Source organism: Mustelus asterias, chromosome 11, assembly GCF_964213995.1.
Source record: "Mustelus asterias chromosome 11, sMusAst1.hap1.1, whole genome shotgun sequence".
NCBI lineage: Eukaryota > Metazoa > Chordata > Chondrichthyes > Carcharhiniformes > Triakidae > Mustelus > Mustelus asterias.
The window spans coordinates 93812032-93829021 of NC_135811.1; the positions used below are offsets into that span (position 1 = coordinate 93812032).

At 46.6% G+C, this 16990-nt stretch overlaps 1 protein-coding gene across 3 annotated transcripts in view; it reads left to right on the top strand.

Moving 5' to 3' along the window:
• etv4 (ETS variant transcription factor 4) overlaps window positions 1-16252 on the top strand; it is a 131907-nt gene extending 115655 nt beyond the window's left edge. For all 3 annotated transcript variants that reach the window (XM_078223976.1, XM_078223978.1, XM_078223977.1), the window contains 2 exons: window positions 12255-12356; window positions 15715-16252. In XM_078223976.1, the coding sequence (XP_078080102.1) occupies window positions 12255-12356; window positions 15715-15936 (324 nt within the window). In that variant the 3' untranslated portion in view covers window positions 15937-16252. The remainder of the gene's footprint in view (window positions 1-12254; window positions 12357-15714) is intronic.
• The last annotated feature ends 738 nt before the right edge of the window (window positions 16253-16990 follow it).

Genomic DNA, 16990 nt, shown 5'->3' on the forward strand with positions numbered 1-16990 from the left:
GAATTACCAGTGCAATTTGGAGGCTTAATAATCTGCTAGTTTCCACTAAGAACCAGCAATGTAGCTGATTTTGTCACCTTGGGATTTGTGTGCAGTGGTGTTGATTTTCCCAGCCGTGCTGTTTAGTGACGGGTATACTGATTACAGTAAGATATTCGAAAGGCACCTTTGCAGAGTTTCATTACAGAGGGCAGACTTGCCAAGACATTCAGTTTGATTCGCTAGCTTTCCACTTTTGATTTATGATACTCATTATAATGTAATATTTCAAATGAATTTCTTTGGGGCAAGGGGAGAACATTGAGCGAAATCTGAAACAGTTATTTATGAAATGTAAATTTGATTATGGAGCAGGAACTTTCAGACCATGAAATAGAATACACTTTTAAATGAATCTATTTGTCAAGTAGCATTCTGCTCAAATTAAAATTTCTTGCAAAATCTAAATACGTACGAAGCCCATTAATTAGTCACAATTCACCTAAAACTGCAGCTTTCAGCCCTCCTTTCCAGTCTGTTGCCCTCTCTCTGGCATGTAGTTGTGTAGATGTTCCCAGTTCTCCAGTACATCACCCATTTACAGCTTAAAAAGTCGGCGGGGGTGGCGATCACATCGGCTCGTCGCGTCGGTTGATCGGACGTGTGATGAAAATTCAGGCGCGCGCCCAGTTTCTCGGCTCTCGCGAAGTTTGTTGGCCCCGTTCTGCTGGCAAAATCAGCCTCGTATAGACAGATCTATACTTGTACACATTGCACTGGAAGATCTGGACGCCTGCGCAATGGCGCCCCTACAGCTCAGCAGCCGGCTACCTGGCGTGAATAGGCTCCTCCCACTCCCCCTACTGCTGAGAATCACAGTTTGCCTCTTTTGTTATTCTCTACGTGCCATACAATTGCGTCCGGGAGCTCGCCCAAAAAATGGGCGCAATTCTCTCCTGTTTTCAGGTTCATTCGGCACTTAGAATTTTATTAGTAAGATTTCCCCCAATGAGTGTCAACATGATTTTCTGTTTCCTTGTTGTTAATACTATGTGATTCTTTGAGCTGGTTATTTGAGTCCTTCCCGGAAGGAAACACATTTTCTAATTTGCAGTAATTCACCCACTGACCTTACAACCCTTGTTAGAGACGGACTGGAATTAGTTACGGTTCTCAGTGCTAATATCTATTGAGAGATCTCTGCTGACAAACACAGGTACGTGGGTATTAGCCAGTGACAGGTTTGGGAGCCAACCATAGGTTTAGGCTCAAAGACAGGAAATGCTGGAAAATCCCAGCAGATCTGAAAGCATCTGCGGAGATAGAATAGAGCTAATGCTTCGAGCCTGGATGACCTTTCATCAGAGCTAGCTGCCTGTTTGCTGTATCTAAAGATTGGGCAGCCTGCAACATGCACTTAAAAAATAGCAATTTGATAGCTGGCAGATTCTCCTGAGGATGCTGTTGCTGTCAAACTGGGTGCTGCAAAGTACATGTGGGGATCATACTTAGAAACATACATAGGAAACAGAAGCAGATGCAGGCCATTTGGCCCATCGAGCCTACTCCGCCATTCATTATGATCATGGTGGCACGGTGACACAGTGTTAGCACTGCTGCCTCAGAACGCTAGGGGCCCGGGTTCTGGCCTCGGGTCACTGTCTGTGTGGAGTTTGCACATTCTCCCCATGTCTGCGTGGGTTTCCTCCGGGTGCTCCGGTTTCCTCCCACAGTCCAATGATGTGCAAGTTAGCTAGATTGGCCATACTAAATTGCCCCTTAGTGTCCCAAGATGTCTAGGTTAGACGGATGGTAAATGTGTTGGGTTACAGGGCTAGGGCGGGAGAAAGGGCCTGCGTAAGATACCCTGTCAGAGAGTTGGTGCAGTAGTCTTTTCTTTTTGTTTTTCTCTTGGCATTGTAGTTGTTGTTGTACACTACAATAGTGTTTCCGTGTAATTTGATGGGACAGAATTGCCTCCTGCACTATAGGGATTCTAAGATTCTTTGGATTCTATCCCCGATCCCGCCTTCCCCCCATGTCCCGTGTTCCCTTTAGCCCCAAAAGCTATACCTAATTCCTTCTTGAATTCGGTTCAGTGATGATGTTCCCATGTTTTCTCCGGTTTTCCTGTGGAATATGTATCCAATCTTTACTCTGCCACAGTAACCCAGTTGAACACAACAACTTAACAGAGCTGAAGATTAACCCACATCACACTGCTCTGTACACTGGCATCACTATCATTTAGCATGTTAGTTAAATCCTGAGTACTCGTGCAACTTATGAGTTGCTTTTCCTGTGATGCCAGGATCTCTGTCTTCTGTTCCCTCCTATCAGGCGGCACGGTGGCCCAGTGGTTAGCACTGCTGCCTCACAGTGCCAGGGACCCGGGTTCACTTCCAGCCTTGGGTGACTGTCCGTGTGGAGTTTGCACATTCTCCCCTTGTCTCTGTGGGATTCCTCCGGGTGCTCCGGTTTCCTCTCACAGTCCAAAGATATGCAGGTGGATTGGCCATGCTAAATAGCCCCTCAGTGTCCAAAGAAGTGTAGGTTAGGGTAATTAGCAGGGTAAATACGTGGAATTACAGGGTTAGGGCCTGGGTAAGAGTCAGTGCAGACTCGATGAGCCAAATGGTCTCCGTCGGCACTGCAGGGATTCTATGATAATTCTTCAATGACAAAAGTTATGGCTCTTACACTACCCCACTCATTGTGTGAACACAGAGTGTGGGTATTGTCAAGCTATTGATCTAGGCATATGCATCTCAGCTTCACCTCATGCTGCCTACACACATGTACTTTCTGGGTGTCAATAAGAAATGGAAATTTTCAAGAAATTTCTTTTCTTGCTAACCCCAGGCTTCTGTAGAGCGCTGCTGCTGAGTTGAACTATCCTTGCACGGATGGGTGATTGGATCTGGCTCCTTCCTGGCCTGTTTGGCTGAGTACCACACCTATTCTCCGAGAGCTGACAGAGCTGTTAATGTCGCAAATTCTGCCTCTACACCCAGATGCTGGGACCCACACAGGATCCATAGAACCATAGAAAATTACAGCTCAGAAACAAGCCTTTTGGCCCTTCTTGTCTGTGCCGAACCATTTTTTGCCTAGTCCCACTGACCTGCACTTGGACCATATCCCTCCACACCCCTCTCATCCATGAACCCGTCCAAGTTTTTCTTAAATGTTAAAAGTGACCCCGCATTTACCACTTTATCCGGCAGCTCATTCCACACTCCCACCACTCTCTGCGTGAAGAAGCCCCCCCTAATATTCCCTTTAAACTTTTCTCCTTTCACCCTTAATCCATGCCCTCTGATTTTTTTCTCCCCTAGCCTCAGTGGAAAAAGCCTGCTTGCATTCACTCTATCTATACCCATCAAAATCTTATACATCTCTATCAAATCTCCCCTCACTCTTCTACGCTCCAGGGAATAAAGTCCCAACCTATTCAATCTCTCTCTGTAACTCAGCTTCTCAAGTCCCGGCAACATCCTTGTGAACCTTCTCTGCACTCTTTCAACCTTATTTACATCCTTCCTGTAACTAGGTGACCAAAACTGTACACAATACTCCAAATTCGTCCTCACGAATGCCTTATATAACCTGACCATAACACTCCAACTTTTATACTCGATACTCCGATTTATAAAGGCCAATGTACCAAAGGCACTCTTTACGACCCTATCCACCTGTGACGATCCCTGCTGAGCTTTGGCTTTTCTCTGGGCAGGGGCATCATTTTCTATCCAGAGCCAGCTGCTGACAGTCAAAAAATCAGGACATTTCCAGCTAGGTAATAAACTGAGAAGATGAGCGACCAACACATTAGTGTCAATGGGTAATCGATGACTCCATTTAACACAGTTACTCTCCCCTGGCACTCAGAGTTTCTAGGAAGCATTGTACAATTGCGGGCATATTGTTAAACTAAGACCTGATATTACGTTGGTTCATGGAGTCCAAATGGTTTAACCCTCAGGGCATCTGAGCTTGAACTGTCCTTTTACTGCTGCACACAGATCATAGAATCCCTACAGTGCAGCAGGCGGCCATTTGGCCCATCAAGTCTGCACCGACCCTCTGATAGAATACCCAGGCCCTCACCCTCATCCTATCCCTGTAACCCCACACATGGCTAATCCATCTAACCTACACATCTTTGGGACACAGAGGGCGGAATTTTGCCGACACGTCTGCCCAAGGTTCGTATGATCCCGCCCGAGGCTAACGGAGAATGCCATCCTCCGAGCCACGCCTGCCCCCGGAATCAGGGCAGGCGTGCCGGTAAAATTTCGGCCGAAGGGCGGGATTTTCCAGTTGCGCTCGCCCCAAGGCTAGAAATTCCCACCCAAGATCAACGGACCTTTGCATGGTCCGTCCCCGTCCACTACAATTCCCGTGGTGGGCAGGATGGGAAAATTCCACCACGAGGGGCAATTTAGCATGGCCATTCCACCTAACCCGCACATCTTTGGACTGTGGGAGGAAACCGGAGCACCCGGAGAAAACCCGCGCAGACACAGGGCGAACATGCAAACTCCACATAGACAGTGACCCAAGGCCAGAATTGAATCCTGGTCCCTGACGCTATGAGGCAGCAGTGCTAACCACTGTGCCATCATGGATGGTAATTTTGATCACTGCCCCTCTAGCATTACACCAGAAATTGTCACAGACCACCCAGCCGTAACCTGGAATGTGACCCAGTTACATTAAAAGGTGCTCATTGTAACTGATAATAATATCCTGAGGGTCAAATCACCGCTCACTGTCCAGTGTCCCACCTGAAGAATGGCCCCTTGACCGAGATATCGATGGCTGCGTGTGTTGATCAAACTATACCCCATGTGTTGCCTTCAAGATGGGATGGAAAGGATGTATAAAACTTGCAAGAAAAGTTTATTCTCAAAGACAATGACCTGATTCCTTGCCCACTGTGAGCACTAACTATTGCCTTCAGCAGACCTGATGTAGCATTGAATTGTAGCTTGTTACTAACCCCAGAGCAATCCTACCCCCCTCTCTTCTGTTGTAATGCTTTTTCCCTTGCAATATTTTTACTTGCTCTCAAGTCCTTGTGAGACTCTGTTCCCACAGATGTTCATCGCTAACCTACGTCTGATTTAAGTGACCACACTTCAAGGGTGAGCCTTGACAGATTATTCTGCAGCTGAACCCACAGATCCACACTTCAGTAGGCACCACTGAATAAGCAGACAGCTCATTTGCTGTCCTCTCTCCTATAATCCAGCTATTTTAAAAGCCTAATGATGACTGGAGGTGACACGATGGTTAGCACTGCTGCCTCACCGCGCCAGAGACCCAGGTTTGATTCCAGCCTTGGGTGACTGTCCATGTGGAGTTTGCACATTCTCCCCGTGTCTGTGGGGGTTTCCTCCGGGTGCTCCGGTTGCCTCCCACAGTCCAAAGATGTGCAGGTTAGGTGGATTGGCCATGTTAAATTGCCCCTTAGTGTCCAAATAATTGTAGGTTAGGGGGATTAGTGGGGTAAATACGTGGGGTTCCGGGGATACGGCCTGGGTAAGGTGCTCTGTTGGAGAGTCAGTGCGGACTCGATGGGCCAAATGGCCTTATGCACTCACGGGTTTCTATGATAAATGTGATACTTTTTTGACGATTTGTCTTCTAATCTCTCCCACTTGGATAACCTCAATGGCAGCAAGGTTCCAATCTCATCTCTCCAGATTCCATTCTCCGATATTCCCAAATCTATGCTCAAGCACCAATCCAAAAACACAATTTCAGCTCTTCACCCATCCTGAGCAGAACACTGGTGCTCCAAAAGGCTACATTCACCCAGCATGGAATCACCAACCTTCTGCTGCCTCCTTGGGTTTTCAGGACATCCCCTGGGTCCTCTTCACTTAAAGTTGGCTAGTTGCAACCCTTTTCCTATTTTTAACTCAACAAAGAACAAAGAAAATTACAGCACAGGAACAGGCCCTTCGGCACTCCAAGCCTGCACCGACCATGCTGCCCAACTTAACTAAAACCTCCTACCCTTCCGGGGACCATATCCCTCTATTCCCATCCTATTCATGTACTTGTCAAGACGCTCCTTAAAAGTCACTACCGTATCCGCTTCCACTACCTTCTCCGGCAACGAGTTCCAGGCACCCACTACTCTCTGTGTAAAAATATCTGCCTCATACATCTCCTTTAAACCTTGGCCCTCGCACCTTAAACCTATGCCCCCTTGTAATTGACTCTTCCACTCTGGGAAAAAGCTTCTGACTATCCACTCTGTCCATGCCTCTCATAATCTTGTAGACTTCTATCAGGTCTCCCCTCAACCTCCGTCACTCCAGTGAGAACAAACCCAAGTTTTCTCCAACCTCTCCTCATAGCTAATGCCCTCCATACCAGGCAACATCCTGGTAAATCTTTTCTTTACCCTCTCCAAAGCCTCCACATCCTTCTGGTAGTGTGGCGACCAGAATTGAACACTATATTCCAAGTGCGGCCTAACTAACGTTCTATAAAGCTGCAACATTGCCAATTTGTAAACTCAATACCCCGGCCGATGAAGGCAAGCATGTCGTATGCCTTCGTGACTACCTTCTCCACCTGCATTGCCACTTTCAGTGACCTGTGTACCTGCACACCCAGATCCCTTTGCCTATCAATACTCTTAAGGGTTCTGCCATTTACTGTATATTTCCTATCTGTATTAGACCTTCCAAAATGCATTACCTCACATTTGTCCAGATTAAACTCCATCTGCCATCTCTCCGCCCAAGTCTCCAACTGATCTATATCCTGCTGTATCCTCTGATGGTCCTCATCGCTATCCACAAATCCACCAACCTTTGTGTCGTCCACAAACTTACTAATCAATCCAGTTACATTTTCCTCCAAATCATTTATATATATTACAAACAGCAACGGTCCCAGCACTGATCCCTGAGGAACACCACTTGTCACAGCCCTCCATTCAGAAACGCACCCTTCCACTGCTACCCTCTGTCTTCTTTGACCGAGCCAGTTTTGTATCCACCTTGCCAGCTCACCTCTGATCCCATGATCACCTTCTGCACCAGTCTGCCATGAGGGACCTTGTCAAAGGCCTTACTGAAGTCCATGGAGACAACATCCACTGCCCTACCCTCATCAATCATCTTCTTCACTTCCTCGAAAAACTCGATCAAGTTCATGAGACATGACCTCCCCTTCACAAAACCATGTTGCCACTCACTAATACGTACACTTATTTCCAAGTGGGAATAAATCCTGTCTTGAAGAATCCTCTCCAATAATTTCCCTACCACTGATGTAAGGCTCACCGGCCTGTAATTACCTGCTTTATTCTTGCTACCCTTCTTAAACAAAGGAACAACATTGGCTATTCTCCAATCCTCTGGGACCTCCCCTGTAGCCAGTGAGGATACATAGATTTCTCTCAAGGCCCCAGCAATTTCCTTCCTTGCCTCTCTCAGTATTCTGGGATGTATCCCATCAGGCCCTGGGGACTTGTCTACCTTAATGTTTCCCAAGAACCCCAATACCTCCTCCTTTTTGATTTCAACATGACTCAAACTATCTACACATCCTTTCCCAGACTCATCATCCACCAAGTCCTTCTCTTTGGTGAATACTGAAGCAAAGTACTCATTTAATACCTCGCCCATTTCCTCTGGCTCCACGCATAGATTCCCTCCCTTGTCCTTGAGTGGGCCAACCCTCTCCCTGGCTACCCTCTTGTTCTTTATATATGTATAAAAAGCCGTGGGATTTTCCTTAATCCTGCTGGCCAATGCTTTTTCATGACCCCTTTTAACCCTTCTTGCTCCTTACTTAAGTTTCTTTCTACTTTCCTTGTATTCCACACTTGCTTCGTGTGTTCCCAGCCTCCTAGCTTTGACAAATGCTTCCTTTTTCTCTTTGACTAGGCTCACAATATCTCTCGTTATCCAAGGTTCCCAAAACTTGCCATACTTATCCTTCATCCTAACAGGAATGTGCCGGTTCTGAATCCCTATCAACTTACACTTGAAAGCCTCCCAGGTGTTGATTTGCCCTCAAACATCTGTCCCAAATCTAAATTCTTCAGTTCCCGCCTAATATTGTTGTAATGAGCCTTCCCCCAATTTAGCACCTTAACTTGAGGACTACATTTATCTTTATCCATCGATACCTTAAAGCTTATTGAATTGTGGTCACTGTTGCCGAACTGCTCCCCTATTGAAACATCGACCGCCTGGCCGGGCTCATTCCCCAATACCAGGTCCAGTATGGCCCCTTCCCTAGTTGGACTATCTACATACTGTTTCAAGAAGCCCTCCTGGATGCTCCTTACAAACTCTGCCTCAACTGGAACCTCTTCCTGTCCCGTGTCTGTGACTCTTCTTTTGGGATCTCTCTCTGCCTCCTCTCCATTTGGGAACTCTCCCACTCCCTGTTCCCTGAGGCACTCGTCTCCATGACCTGGATTTTTCTGCCATTTTCTCCTTTTCCCTCAGTCAGCCTGCTCCCGGTCTGCCTCCGAGGTCTTTCAGGATTTGGTGTTCCCAAACAACTTCTCTCCAATGAGTTAAATGGCTTTCCTAAATATTTTTATTCATTCATGGTATGTGGGCATCGCTGGCAGGGCCAGCATTTATTGCCCATCGCTAACTACCCTTGAGGGGACAGATAAGAGTTAACCTTGCTGTGGCTCTGGAGTCACATGTAGGCCAGACCAGGTAAGGACAGCAGATTTCCTTTCCTAAAGGACATCAGTGAACCAGATAGGTTTTTAACGACAATTGACAATGGTTTCACGGTCATCATTAGACTTTTAATTCCAGATTCCCATCATCTGCCGTGGTGGGATTTGAACCCAGGTCCCCAGAGCATTACCCAGGGTCTCTCGATTACGAGTCCAGTGATAATACCTCTACGCACTGCCTCCCCTTTATAAATCTTGCTACCATATCATTTGTCACTCAGTTAGTGGCACCCTTGTGTCTGAGTCACAAAGTTGCGTGTTCAAGTCCCATTTCAACTTCAGCATAAAATCAAGACTGACAGTGAGTGCAGTACTGAAGGGGTGCTGCACAGTCGGAGGTGCTGTCTTCCAGGTCACATGTTCAGCCAAGGCTCTCCTGCCCCCTCAAGGGGCTTCAAAAAATTCCACAGTGCTGTTTCAAAAATGTGCAGGGGAATTATGCTTGGTATCCTGGCCAATATTTATCCCTCAATCAACATCACAATAAACAGATTATTTGGTCATTATCGCATTGCTGCTTGTGGGACTTTACTGTATGCAAATTAGCTGCAGCATTTCCTACATTACAACAGTGAGTACTCTGCAATAAAGTACTTCATTGGCTGTGAATTGCTTTGGGATATCTGGTGGTCATGAAGGGTGCTATATAAATGGAAGTCTTTTATTCTCGGCTGACTATCTGTGCTCTCAATCGCCGTGGGGTTTTATCAGTTTGCTACTTCCTTGATCTCCACATCATATTTAGATTTGTTGATTTCTCTGAAAGATTCTGAAAGTAATTTGGCCCCATGGTCATACTGCGGATAGTTGGGAACCTGTCTCGGGGGCAGGGAATTCATATGGTGTTCGTGGAAGTGGAAATGACTAGGGTTGGGAAGCATTTTCCGATCAGGGCCATTGTGATCTCCTGGACTCGTTTCGATCGCCTCAGGGGGTCGGAGAGGAATTTCCCAGATTTTTTTTCCCCATATTGGCCCTGGGGTTTTTCACTCTGGGTTTTCGCCTCTCCCTGGAGATCACATGGTCGGGAATGGGGGGGTGGGGGTGAGTTAATAAGTTGTAATGAACAAAGCATCGTAGCTGTGAGGGACAGCTTGGTGGATAGGATATTGGTATGTAGATAGGCTGGAAAATTGGGCGGGGATCCTGGATTCAGGATTCAATCCTGGACCGGGGAGCGGCGCGGGCTTGGAGGGCCGAAGGGCCTGTTCCTGTGCTGTATTGTTCTTTTGTTCTTTGTTCTTTGATAGGTTGTGTCCGCCACAGCATGGGGTGGCACAGTGGTTAGCGCTGCTGCCTCACAGCACCAGGGACCCGGGTTCAATCCCGGCCTCAGGTGACTGTCCATGTGGAATTTGCACATTCTCCCTGTGTTTGCATGGGTTTCCTCCGGGTGCTCTGGTTTCCTCCCACATTCCAAAGATGTGCAGGTTAGGTTGATTGGCCATGTTAAATTAATCCTTAGTTTCAGGGGGTTAGCAGGTTAAACACATAGGGTTACAAGGATAGGGCCTGGGTGGGATTGGTGTCAGTGTGGGCTTGATGGGCCGAACAGCCTCCTTCTGCACTGTAGGGATTCTATAACTGACAACAGTGGGCGAAATTCTCCGAAGTCGTTCGTCCCTCCATTGCTGCCAGAGAGTACGGAGAATTTGACACAGCCAAATCTCCAATCACAGCAGCGGGACCGGAGAATCCCAGTCGCAGACGAGGTCGGAGAATCCCAGCCATGACTTATGCCATGGCAGGAAGGTCTATACATATTATCTAAAGTTTTTTGGTGCGTACCTACCTCCACAATGGTGCAACAAAGCTTAATGGTAACTAATGATTCTACCTATTTTTTTTAAAAGTGCAAATATGGAATCTTCAAAAAATGCTTTTTTCATTTGTGGGGCATGGGCATCGCTGGCTGGCCAGCATTAATTGCCCATCCCTAGTTGCCCCTTGCGAAGATGGTGATGAGCTGCCTTCTTGAATCACTGCAGTCCATATGCTGTGGGTTGACCCAAAATGCCATTAGGAAAGGAATTCCAGGATTTTGACCCAGTGACTGCAAGTCAGGAGGGTGAGTGGCCTGGAGAAGAACTTGCAGGTGCTGGTGTTCTTATGTATCTGCGGTCCTTGTCCTTCTGGATGGAAATGGTCATGGGTTTGGAAGGTGCTGTGTAAGGTTCTTCAGTGAATCTCTGCAGTGCACACTGTAGATAGTACACACTGCTGCTACTGAGCATCGGTGGTGGAGGGAGTGGATGTTTGGGGAAGGGGTACCAATCAAGAGGAATGTTTTGTCCTGGATGGTGTCGAGCTTATTGAGTGTTTTTGGAGCTGCACCCATCCAGGCAAGTGGGGAGTTTTCCGTCACACTCTTGACTTGTGCCTTGTAGATGGCGGACAGGCTTTGGGGAGTCAGGAGGCGAGTTACTCGCTGTAGGATTCCTAACCTTTGACCTGCTCTCGTAGCCACTGTGTTTATGTGGTGAGTCCAATTGACAGGGAAAAAAGCATAAAAGTCTACACCAACAGCTGTAAAGGAGAAAGTAAGTTAACATTATGAATTGGACTGTTCATCAGAACAAATATTCTGCGAAAGAGTCTCTATCCAAACTGCTAACTTACTCTGTGAATGTGAGCAGATTCTTTCATTCTGATAACCTGTTGCTGGCACCAAGTGATAACATTGTTGTCTTATTTAAGGGCAACTAATGTTGTTGATTAAACCTACACAAACTGCTGAGATCACAAAATTGTACTGCAGGGAAGACAATTCTGAAATATCAAACTCATTGTCTACCTACCAATAGAACAATTTGAATGCAATAGATCATAGGGCATAGATTAGCTAGATAGTCAATATCTTTTTCCAAAGATAAGGGAGTCTAAAACTAGAGGGCATAGGTTTAAGGTGAGAGGGGAGAGATACAGAAGGGTCCAGAGGGGCAATTCTTTCACACAGAGGGTGGTGAGTATCTGGAACAAACTGCCAGATGTAGTAGTAGAGGTGGGTACAATTTTGTCTTTTAAAAAGTGTTTAGACAGTTACATTGGTAAGATGGGTATAGAGGGATAGGGGCCAAATGTGGGCAACTGGGACTAGCTTAGGGGTTTTTAAAAAAGGGCGACATGGACAAGTTGGGCCGAAGGGCCTGTTTCTATGCTGTAAACCTCTATGACTCTATGAACTCAAAATGATAATTTGATTTTTAAAAATTTACTCTTGGGGTGTGAGTGTCCCTGTTACTGCCCATCTCTAATTGCCCTTGAGGAGGTGGTGATGAGCTGCCTTTTTGAGCCGCTGCAGTCAATGCGGCGTAGATGCATCTGCAGAGCATTTTTCTGCAGCATTTTAATGCAACTCAGTGACTTGCTCTGTCATTTCAGAGGAAGGTTAAGATTCAATCACATTGCTGTGGATCTGCCGTCGCGTGTAGGTCTGAGCGGGTAAGGATGGCAGATTTCTTTCCCTTCAGGTCAAACAATGGCAAATACCAGAACCAAAAATACCAGGACATTGAACTAATGACCTTCTCTTATTTTACAGGTTGCAAGACTTTGGGGAATGCAAAAAAACAGGCCAGCCATGAACTATGATAAGCTTAGCCGTTCCCTTCGCTACTATTATGAGAAGGGGATCATGCAAAAGGTTAGTTTAATATAATGATATTAAAGTGAGCATTTTATGATGAAATTCCGAGCTTATTGTGACCAGCGGCTGCATGAACACTATTGGGTCGGTCAATTCTCGTTTTTTATTGGTTAAATGCTTAAGGCCTATTAGAAACATAGAAAAACTACAGCACAAACAGGCCCTTCGGCCCACAAGTTGTGCCGAACACATCCCTACCTTCTAGACCTACCTATAACCCTCCATCCTATTAAGCTCCATGTACTCATCCAGGAGTCTCTTAAAAGACCCTATTGAGTTCGCCTCCACCACCACTGACGGCAGCCAATTCCACTCGCCCACCACCCTCTGTGTGAAAAACTTACCCCTAACATCTCCCCTGTACCTACCCCCCAGCACCCTAAACCTGTGTCCTCTCGTAGCAGACATTTCCACCCTGGGAAAAAGCCTCTGAGAGTCCACCCGATCTATGCCTCTCTACATCTTATACACCTATATTAGGTCTCCTCTCATCCTTCGTCTCTCCAAGGAGAAAAGACCGAGCTCCCTCAGCCTATCCTCATAAGGCATGCCACTCAATCCAGGCAACATCCTTGTAAATCTCCTCTGCACCCTTTCAATCTTTTCCACATCCTTCCTATAGTGAGGCGACCAGAACTGAGCACAGTACTCCAAGTGGGGTCTGATGAGGGTCTTATATAGCTGCATCATTATCCACGGAGTCCTAAACTCAATCCCTCGATTGATAAAGGCCAGCACACCATACGCCTTCTTAACCACCTCCTCCACCTGTGGGGCCGATTTTAGAGTCCTATGGACCCGGACCCCAAGGTCCTTCTGATCCTCTACAGCACTAAGAGTCTTTCCCTTTATATTGTACTCCTTCATCCCATTTGACCTACCAAAATGGACCACGATGCATTTATCTGGGTTGAAGTCCATCTGCCGCTTGTCCGCCCAGTCTTGCATCCTATCTATGTCCCTCTGTACAAGAACAAACAAAGAACAAAGAACAATACAGCACAGGAGCAGGACCTTCGGCCCTCCAAGCCCGTGCCGCTCCCTGGTCCAAACTAGACCATTCTTTTGTATCCCTCCATCCCCACTCCATTCATATGGCTATCTAGATAAGTCTTAAACATTCCCAGTGTGTCCGCCTCCACCACCTTGCCTGGCAGCGCATTCCAGGCCCCCACCACTCTCTGTGTAAGATATGTCCATCTGATATCTGTGTTAAACCTCCCCCCCTTCTGACATCCCATTATATAGCCCAATAAATAAAACTTCATAAAATAGTCACACAAATCCTTATGTGTAAGCTCATTGTTAATAGTTTTTCCCCTCCCTTGGCTCCCTCCCACCTCCCCCACGCCCCCACCCTTCCACAAGGCCTTAAAGCCTCCTGCTCTTTGCCATGGCATGGTAGCACAGTGGTTAGCACTGCTGCCTCCCAGCGCCAGGGATCCGGGTTCGATCCCCGGCTTGGGTCACTGTCTGTGTGGAGTTTGCACATTCTCCCCGTGTCTGCGTGGGTTTCCTCCGGGTGCTCCGGTTTCCTCCCACAGTCCGAAAGATGTGCTGGTTAGGTGCATTGGCCATGCTAAATTCTCTCCCTCAGTGTACCTCAACAGGTGCCTGAGTGTGGCAACTAGGGGATTTTCACAGTAACTTCATTGCAATGTTAATATAAGCTTACTTGTGATAACTAATAAACAAACTTTAACTCTCTACCTTTGGAGGTCACCTGACAGCAATCCTTATTTTGGACTGCAACCTACATTCTGTAATACATCAGTAAAGAAAACTGTAATTTCCACAAGTTCTTGGTCACACCCCAGTCCATACACCAAGGAGAGGCCTGTCTTTGCAGCCCACTGGCTCATGCCATTCAGTTTACCCCTCTAGTATTTGAGTCTCTCCCACCATAATTAAGTGAAGTTCAGCGTAGCTCATCAGGCACTCTATGTAGACATGCAGCAGGATTGCCAAGTGGGATGAAGAGAGCAAAACGGATAAGGATGCAGTCAGGATTGAATACCTCCAGGAGAAAGCTTTTAAAGCTTATTTATTCGTGTCACAAATAACTTACATTAACACAGAAATGAAGTTACTGTGAAAATCCCCTAGTCGCCACACTCCGGTACCTGTTCGGGTACAGTGAGGGAGAATTTAGCATGGCCAATGCACCCAACCAGCACGTCTTTCAGACTGTGGGAGAAAACCGGAGCACCCGGAGGAAACCCACACAGACACGGGGAGAACATACAGACTCCACAATAGACTGTGACCCAAGCTGGTAATCGAACCCGGGCCCCTGGCACTGTGAGGCAGCAGTGTTAACCACTGTGCCACCTTAAGGCTACACCTTTAGTTCTCATCTTTAGTACACAAGCACTTTCCTTCACCCTTTCTCTCTCACTCCACCACGCCCAGCCCCAGAATTGGACATGATGGAGCCAGAATGCCGAGTTTCTTTACATAGTCAAACTACAAGTTTCCTTGCACTTTTTTTTTACATGTCCTTTTGGAATTCTTTGTCAGCCAGTTTATCAATCTATTGACTGACTGAGTTGATGGAAAGTGGCCGCAATAGGCAGCATTGGGAGGTCAGGTGGGGAAACGAGTGATGATGAAATAAGAATTGTATACAGTTTGTAGAAAATTGGTAATAGGATGGAACATCTTTATTTGCTATATTTAGCATGGAATCCCACCTACTGGTAGCTGAATTGAGATTACTTCCTGATGTTACTATTATTTTGTTTGGATGAGGGAAAGAACACACTGAAATGTTTTCCGCCCAATTACCTGGCCCAGGAACTGAGCCCTAGTTCTGAAATACTGCAACCTATTCTGGAGGTACTCTTTAAACTTTGCCTTCCAGTAAGTAACCTGGTTTGGCATTGAACCAGGTTGGGCCTGTTCTGTGCTGTTGGCTGGGCCGAAATTCACCGGTCATTCACACCTTGCCACCGCTGCCAGAGAGGACAGAGAATCCCACTGGCGTGAGTAGCCGGAGAATCCCGCATCTCAGCAACTACAATTGGCCTTAACACTTCTATACTGGAGATAATCAGCCAGACTTACAATCTGTTCATTTTCCAGTGATTTACTTGGAAAGTGGGCATTGGTTGAGGACAGGAGAGGGCTTTCTGTGATGCCCTCTGTGGTCAAATGACCTGCAGAACTCATGTCTAAGCTTACACGTGTAAAATGGCTGCTGCCCATCATGGAACACTGAGTTCCTCATGAACCATCAAAGGAGGAGGGGAGAGAAAACTTGTAAACAAAGCCGACATAACGTCTGAAGTGAAGCATTGGTGTTCTCCATGTATTGAACAGATAAGTGTACTCCAATGGCCTTTGCTGTTTGCAGGTGGCTGGCGAGCGATACGTGTACAAATTTGTCTGCGAACCGGAAGCGCTGTTCTCTTTGGCATTCCCTGACAATCAACGGCCTTTGCTCAAGTCTGAATTCGACCGACACGTCAACGAAGAAGACACTGTACCCCTGTCTCACCTGGACGAGAACACCACCTACATGCCAGATACTGGCTGCATCAATTCACAGCACTACAACAAAGGATATATGTATTGAGTGACAACAAGGAGAATATTGGGTTTTTAATCTCTCTAATTGCACTGCAATAACTATTAGAAACTGGTAGTAATTATAAGTTAGAATCTGTTGCTTCAAACAAACATATATCAAATAACTGGGGATATAAACTCAGAGTGTATATGATTTTAGAGGATTGGTTTGTCTGTTTCTTGCATAAATCTTACTCACTACATATACACAATGTGCAAGGGACTTTTATAGTTTAAGGCAGGGCTGTTTTTAGCTCATTTGTCCCTAACGAGCAGCAGATCGATGAAGACAATAGCCCACAATATATTTGTTTTAAACTGCTTTTTTGTGCTTTTTTTTTGGGTTACGTTTTATTGCCCAGGTTCTCTCGTGAAATCCGCCAGGACATTTTAGGAAACGTAGCTGACATTCAAAGGCTTGTCACTGCTGAATGAACTGATATTCCTTATTTTCTCACTTCAGTCTGCTTTCTTATTCCCTCCCCCTCTGTGGTGGGAGCATCGTTACTTTTTCGCTGCGTTGGCTTTCAAGATGCTTGCTTAATCAGCATCCGTTAGAACCATTTGTCGGGTTGGTTTTAAGATTTGGGGTCTCCCGCCGCCTCTTGCTGTTGTGCGCAGCGGACAAAGGTAGGCATGCGCCCGGGAAACAGATGCAACACTCCCCAGGGCACATTTTGTGTCTGCACGTTCTCCCCGTGTCTGTGTGGGTTTCCCCCAGGTGCTCCCACAGTCCAAAGATGCGCAGGTTAGGTGAATTGGCCATGCTAAATTGCCCCTTAGTGTCCCAAACTGTTTGTTAGAGGGATTGGCCATGCCAAATTGCCCCTTAATGTCCCAAACTGTTTGTTAGGGGGATTGGCCATGTTAAATTGCCCCTTAGTGCCCCAAACTGTTTGTTAGAGGGATTGGCCATGCTAAATTGCCCCTTAATGTCCCAAACTGTTTATTAGGGGGACTGGCCATGTTAAATTGCCCCTTAGTGCCCCAAGATGTGTACATTAGGGGCGATTAGCGGGGTAAATGTCTGGGGTATAGGGATAGGGTGGGGGGATGGGCCT